Consider the following 7500-nt stretch of genomic DNA (forward strand, 5'->3'; position numbering starts at 1 on the left):
GAAGATCGGCGAATGGAGATAAACATTCCTTACCTTCTAATAATCTGGCGATGATGGAGTCTATGTTAAGCTTATCAGTTTCCGCCATATTTCTAGGTGTTCTAGCTTTCCGTCTACCGGGTTATGGAGCTCGGATGGTGCACTGGGAGGCAGATGATCACGGATTAAACACCACCACTACACTGTCCCGATCCTGGTCAAGATGGCAGCCGTTAATGACGTCATGCCACCAACACTCCTTGCCTATCGCACTCTTCTGAAAATATGGCAATTATATTTTCTCGTGATTTATTTATTACTTTTCTGTGACAATAAATTGTAGGTTTTGTTTTTTTGTGTGTGTTTTTTTTTGTTCAAGATGTTTCCGTATTGTTTATTTTTATTATCTAACATCTGAAAATATGTCCGTTCTGCTTTTTTTTCATGGTTTGTTTTATATTTTTTTGTGTGTGTTCGTGAGTTATAGCTCTCATTTCTGTTCATTTTTTAATCATAAAAAAATAATTTACTTTGGTTTTTTGAGGTTGTCAGTCTCTACCACTTACGAAGCCTGCTGTAATTTATGGTCTAAAGGGTAATTCGTGCATTTCATCTTATCTTCATTGTATTTTAAGCACTATTTTAGCTGTAAATATTAATAATGTACACTATAATCAGTATTTCTTATACATTAACAGGTTTCCTTCCTCCCTTAAACTCTTCTGAAAACGCATAAATAGTGTATAATTCAACTATGTAAATGAAATCAAGATAACTTCACCCTCCATATCCTGCATAAAATTTGAATTCATGCCTAAAGAATCAATGAGGAAGGAAGATAAGCTGATATTTGATGTAGAAATGTGAAGGCTAAAAGTACGGGCGTCAAAGGCCATGCGCGCGCAAATGTCCCAAGCCGCGGGAAATTCAAAACTATTTAAACCCAAACTATGACCAATATACTTCACTGTGTAAAGGATTGTGTATCTTGTTCATAGATACTCTGTGGTAATATTCAGTTAAGGGGTGTGAGGAAGAAAATGCAAAGTTTACTTGGTGATTTTAATCTCTATCTCTCTCTCTCTCTCTCTCTCTATATATATATTCCTCTTTGTATCATGTCTTTCCCTGCCTTTAATAAATAATCTACCTCTTCTTTTGCATATCTTTTAACAATTCTGATTTATTTTTCCTTCTATGCATGTACGTAGCTTTTTTCCCTATCCATTTCCCGTTTCCATTTCCCAATGAACATATCTCTTCTTTCATTAATCTTTCAATAATCTCATTCCTTTTCCCTCCAAGTATATATATTTTTTCTTTCCCATCCTTCTATCTCTCCCTTTCTCTTCCAATCTGTCACTTCTCTAATTCAATCTTCTGGTTAAGAAATACATGCAAGTTAAAATTAATTCCATCCTTCTCTCCCTCCCTGTCTTCCATCCTGTCACTGTTGTCCTTCCCTTGAGCCTTTAGTTAAGCAATACAGTTAGGTACAATTAAAGGTAGCAATAAAAGCCACACACCTTGAACAGACCAAATAATTACTTTTTATTAGGCCTGGAATAATACTGGCTTTTACAATATTTCATTTGTACAAAAGTAGAAAAATATTCCATACATCATAATACTTCTGAGCCTGCTGGAGAAAAGATAACTCCATGATATTATAAGTAATGGATGCTGCATCTTTAAACATGGCATAAAGGGAAATAAATGCACAAAATATTAATCTTTGGAAAAGTTAGGTACAAGTTAAAATGTGCCCTAAAAAATAAAAGGGAAAAAATCTTCATAAAAGAACAATTAAAAAATACAGCATGTGTATGAAGGATGACTGAACAAAACACACCAAGAAACAAAAATAATTAGTAACTCCTTAAATCTTACAACTAAATGTATGAAGATTCTGAATGAAAACAAATTTGAGGGTAAGAACCATTAAACTCCCCTCAATCCTTTTTTCATTAAGCCAACAAATTAGTAAAAGAGAGAGAGAGAGAGAGAGAGAGAGAGAGAGAGAGAGAGAGAGAGAGAGAGAGAGAGAGAGAGAGAGAGAGAGAGAGAGAGAGAGAGAGAGAGAGAGAGAGACAGAGAGAGAGAGAGAGAGAGAAATAAGGAGACATATTATTGTACCATATAACAATAATTATGTATTTCAAATTATCAACCTTTACAAAATAATTAACCAGATAAATCAATTGCTTAAAATAAACATACTTCTTAAGGCACAACTCTCAAGGCACAGAGTGAAAATATAACACTATCTTCACCATCACACATTACTCTCTTCCATAAACTCAACATACAGTTATCATCAGAGAGAGAGAGAGAGAGAGAGAGAGAGAGAGAGAGAGAGAGAGAGAGAGAGAGAGAGAGAGAGAGAGAGAGAGAGAGAGAGAGAGAGAGAGAGAGAGAGAGAGAGAGAGTATAGATGCAAACACTTTTTTTCACACTATTCTGAATGTTGGCAAGTGAAAAGACTACACACACACACACACACACACACACACACACACACACACACACACACACACACACATAGCATTAATTAGCACCAGCAAACACAAAAGTACACTCCCTCTCTCCAAAGTTTCCAGTCTCAACACAGCCTCTGAAAATGACATCTTGCACTTCTCCTCGTTAACGCGACACTCACACAGATGGACAAGGCATTAACCAATACAAATAGACGCCAAAGTAAACTCCACCTCTGTGTTCTCACTAAACCCTCGGAAAATGACATCCTTCCTCTGGTCGGAGATGAAGAAGATGGCGAGGTGACAGGAGGGACAGACGTGTGTTATCACCTCATTGACAGTATTGTAGGAGCAGTAAGTGTGGCAGGTGGGGGTATAGCAGTCTGGGCACTCGCTGGGGTACTCCTGGCTGGGGTACTGCAGGATCAAGAAGCGTCCATCATCCGGTGTTCTGATCACGGTTGAGTTTTTCGTGTGGTGTTCCTTGAGGTAGATTTGGGTGCCCTCTCTGTTTGTCCTTAGCGTGTTGTATGCCTGGTGTTCCATGTAGTGGGTCTGGGTGCCTTCTCTGCGTGTGTTGTGGGTGTGTTCGTTAAGGTGTGTTGGGGAGGGCTCTCTTTTTATGTATGTAGTCATATGCATGTTAGGGTGTGTTTTCAGGAGCTTTCCGGTTTCATCCCTGGTCTCATCTTCTCTCTTGATCTTGATGGGGTGGGTGTGTTCCATGTAGTGGGTCTGGGTGCCTTCTGTGTGTGTGTTGTGGGTGTGTTCATTAGGGTGTGTTGGGGAGGGCTCTCTTTTTATGTATGTAGTCATATGCATGTTAGGGTGTGTTTCCAGGAGCTTTCCAGTTTCATCCCTGGTCTCATGTTCTCTCAGGAATATCTGGGAGCCTCTTCTGTGGGAGACGTCTCTGTTCATGGCCTTGGTCTTGGTGGGGTGGGTGTGTTTTGTGGTGCCATTCTGAGCCTTGGAAGAAATGGAGTGTTTATTGTTTACACTTTTAGTGAGAAAACTTTCCATGCTTTTGTTTCCAGCATGAAAGTCTCTCCTGCTTGTATTTTTAGTTTTCATGGCATTTTTCATTTGTTTTTTGGATGTGTCTTCATTTTCTGTGGGACTTAGGACGTCTTCCTTTACTGCAATTTGAAATTCTTGCTGTTTACAACTGCTATTGCTACTAGTACTTTTTCTTGTTTCTTCCTTCCTCATCTTCTTCCTGCTACTCAAACTGTTACTGCTTGCATTTTCTTCCTCTTCCTTCACACCATAACGGCTTCCTTTTCTTCCTTCCCAAATCAACAATACTGACTCCCCACTGCTATCACCACCTTCCTTTCTTCCTCCTCCTGCTGTAGTACTAGAAGTAACACCAGTAGCAACAGTAGCAGCAGCAGCAGTAGTAGTAGTAGTAGTATTAGTGATATCAGAGATAGTAGCAACATCCACATATCCTCTATCCACCCATTCATCCACCTCATCACCCACATGTTTAACTTCCAGTGGAGCGACATAAGATTTGATCAGCAGAGGGAAACAAATGATACAAACACAATCCTTCTCTCCAGTGCACCTGATCTTATCTCTCTTTGTCTTCACACACTGTGGCTTCTCAGGGTGTCCACTGTCCCTTGTGGTCCCTGTGGCAGCCTGTGTGGGTGTCCTGATGGGTGTCTTGAATGCCGGGTGATCCAAGTCTGCGATAAGTTTTTCAATGAAGCCTTCCATTCTTTTAGGAGAATTGTCATTTATTAAGTAGTGAAGTTCCTGGGCTGTCTTATACCACACTTCCTCTTCCTCAGTCATTCCCCCATTTTTCTTTTCTTCCTCTTGTTTGTTTTTGCCTCTCTCTCCTTTCTTCTTCTTCATTGTTTTGTCTGGTTCTCTATCCTTGTTTGTGTCTTTTTCATCTCTGCTCTTGTTTTTCTTTGGGTTTATTGCCTCCTCCTCCTTTTTCTTCTTTGTTACCTCCTCTTCCTTTTCTCTCTCTGTATAACTGTTCTTTATCTCTTTCTCCTCTGCTGTTTTGGTCTTGTTTTTCTGCTCTTCTGCTGCTGCTATCTCTTCTCTTTTCCTCTTTTTTGCTTCCCTTTCCTCCTCTCTTTCCTTAAACTTGTTCTTTCTCCTCTTCTCTATTTGGTTTTTGTTGCTTCGCTCTCTTTCTTTATCATGTCCATTCCTTTCACCTCTTTCATTCATCTCCCTTTTCTTCTTCTCCACCTTTTCTTTCTCACTCTCCTTCCTCTTCTCTTTGTTCACCTTCATCTCTTTACTCTTCTTTCCTTTCCCAGTCACCCTGTCATTTACCTTTCTTTCTCCAACTCTCCCATGGCTGTCCTTATTTTTATCACTTTCTAACACTATCCCCTCCTTCTCCTCCTCCTTAGAATTTTCAGTCTCCAGGCATAAGTTCTTGAGGCTGTTCACGGTCAGCTGGATCAGCATTCCCTTCTCGTGATGCATGAGATTCGAATCAGCCACTAGTTTGTTTATTATGGAGTTCGCAACATTTTTTTTAGCCTTCAATCTGCTCAGTAACTCTTTCTTAACCCTGTGGCCGGCTCCCTTATCTCTAGCTTGTTTTTCTGAGTGTGTAACTCCACCAGTATCTTGGGAGTCTGTACATGCATATTTTATCATTTGCTTTTTAATATGAGGTGCATTTGGAACCTTCTCTACAGCTGTTTTGTTGAATTGAACTGCATTTCCTTGGGTTGTCACTGGTTCCCTCATCTCTTGCTTGTTTTTCTGAGTGTGTAGCTCCACCAGTATCTCGGGAGTCTCTACATGAATGTTTTATTATTTGCTTTTTAATATGAAGTGTGTTTGGGACCTCCTCTGTTTGTTGAGCTGAGTTGTATTTCCTTGGGTTGTCGCTGGTTCCCTCATCTCTTGCTTGTTTTTCCACGTCTCTAATTCCACTGGTGTCTTGGGAATCTCTATTTGTTTCCTTTATCACTCGTTTTTTTCACTGGAAGGACATTTGGAACCTTCTCTTTAGCTGTTTGTTGAGCTGAGTTGTCTTTTCTTGCACTGTCACTTGTTCCCTCATCTCTCGTCTGTTTATCTCCGTTTGCAGCTTCAGTGGTGCCTTGAGACACTGCATAATTATCTCTTATAGCCTGTTTTTTCATCCTCAGTGGATCATAAACCTTCTTTTCCTTTGTCTGCAGTGTTGGAGGGTTTCCCTCTGATTTATAGATAAACTTGACAGAAGCAATCTTCTCCTTTTGTCCATCTTCACTAGTGTGCTCTGAATTTACAACAGTGTCTCTATTTGGGTTCAGATTCTGTTCCTTCAATGTGAGGGCTTTCAGACCCTTCTTGGGTGACTGCTGCATCTGATTCTCTTTCTCCCAACTCAGCTGCCTCTTCCTGGGCTGCACTTCACTGCTGCCTTCACAAATCACAGCTGCATCACTTTTTGGGTTCACATCCTGCTTGTCTGTACTCTGTTGAATTTCAATGTCTATCTTTTCTTCCTTAATTTTCTCCTTCCCTGAGCTGACATCTTTATTTACACTCTGATCTTCCTTGTGTTTTGTTCCAACATCAATCCTTGCCTTCTTGCTTCCTCGACATTCCAGCGGTGTGTGCGTGCCATGCGACTCCTCAAGCCCAGGCTTGCATTTCTTGTAAGGTGTTTCGTTGATGAACGAAGTGACAACAAGCACGTCATCATTGGCGTCCTGTACCTTTCTGCTATGCACCTCTGAGGAAGCCTTGGTGTTGGTGAGCAAGTTAGCTTTTGTATGATTGGCTGGCAGGTCTGGGCTTGAAACTAGTCTGTCTTCCTGAGTTGCTGCATTGCTGGGCCTGTGTGCCGGGGTGAGGGAGCCTGTATGGGTAGTGATGAATGGTGGCTGAGTCTGTGGCTGTGATGGGTGTTCGTTGCTATAGATATCTGCTGTCTGCTGCTTGATTTCCTTTGTTTAACTCCCCCTGGTCACCACGAGAGGGCCTGGATGAGGTCTGAGGTGCCGCTACTCTGTCTTGTGGTGCCACAGAGGCTGTGGACTTCTGCAGGAGTTCGTACACCAATGAACTGGGATGTGAGGTGGTGTTCTGCTGTGAGGAGGCTGCCTTGTGCTGTGCTTTTGGGCTGTGGGATTGTATTGGCGTGTTCTGCTGTGATAAGGCGGTTTTCTCTTCTGATTTTGAGCTGTGGGGCTGTTTTGAGGCAATGTCTTGCTGTGAGGCTATTTTTTTGGTCTGATTTTGAGTTGTTCTGCAATGTGGAGGCTGCATTGTGCTGTGCTTTTGAGCTGTAGGGTTGTATTGGCATGTTCTGCTGTGATGAGACTGTTTTCTGATCTGATTTTGGGCTCTGGGGTAGTTTCAACACACTGTTTTGCTGTGAAGCTGTATTTTGCTGTGGCACTGGGTCTTGGGCTTGTTTTGTACTGTTCTGCTGTGATGAAGCTGTATTTTGCTGTGCCTTTGAGCTGTGGATCTGTTCTGCGGTACCATTTAGCTGTAAAGCCGTATTTTGCTGTGACACTGGGTCCTGGGCTTGTTTTGTACTGTTCTGCTGTGAGGAGGGTGTAGTTTGCTGTGTGTTTGAGCTGTGGGCCTGTTTTGAAGCACTGCTTTTCCTGTGAGGAGGCTTTAGTTTGCTGTGACACTGGGTCCTGGGCTTGTTTTGTACTGTTCTGCTGTGAGGAGGCTGTATTTTGCTGTGCCTTTGAGCTGTGGGGCAGTTTTGAAGCACTGTTTTCCTGTGAGGAGGCTGTATTTTGCTGTGACACTGGGTCCTGGGCTTGTTTTGTACTGTTCTGCTGTGAGGAGGCTGTATTTTGCTGTGACACTGGGTCCTGGGCTTGTTTTGTACTGTTCTGCTGTGAGGAGGCTGTATTTTGCTGTGACACTGGGTCCTGGGCTTGTTTTGTACTGTTTCTGCTGTGAGGAGGCTGTATTTTGCTGTGACACTGGGTCCTGGGCTTGTTTTGTACTGTTCTGCTGTGAGGAGGCTGTATTTTGCTGTGCCTTTGAGCTGTGGGGCAGTTTTGAGGTACCATTTTGCTGCAAAAAAATATTTTGC

The 7500-nt window shown here is 41.9% G+C and overlaps 2 protein-coding genes across 6 annotated transcripts in view; both read right to left on the reverse strand.

The window, feature by feature from the left end:
• Nucleotides 1-225, reverse strand: part of LOC135095033 (serine/threonine-protein phosphatase alpha-2 isoform) — a 27847-nt gene extending 27622 nt beyond the window's left edge. Inside the window, exon 1 of the mRNA XM_063995670.1 lies at nucleotides 34-225. Within this exon, the coding sequence (XP_063851740.1) occupies nucleotides 34-88 (55 nt within the window). The 5' untranslated portion in view covers nucleotides 89-225. The remainder of the gene's footprint in view (nucleotides 1-33) is intronic.
• Nucleotides 226-4483: 4258 nt separating this feature from the next.
• Nucleotides 4484-7500, reverse strand: part of LOC135094977 (mucin-2-like) — a 15716-nt gene continuing 12699 nt past the window's right edge. For all 5 annotated transcript variants that reach the window (XM_063995532.1, XM_063995529.1, XM_063995530.1 and 2 more), the window contains one exon: nucleotides 4484-7500. This exon is cut by the window's right edge and continues 1526 nt beyond it. In XM_063995532.1, coding sequence (XP_063851602.1) covers nucleotides 7068-7500 — 433 coding nt within the window. In that variant the 3' untranslated portion in view covers nucleotides 4484-7067.

This window comes from Scylla paramamosain, chromosome 47 (genome assembly GCF_035594125.1).
Source record: "Scylla paramamosain isolate STU-SP2022 chromosome 47, ASM3559412v1, whole genome shotgun sequence".
Lineage (NCBI taxonomy): Eukaryota > Metazoa > Arthropoda > Malacostraca > Decapoda > Portunidae > Scylla > Scylla paramamosain.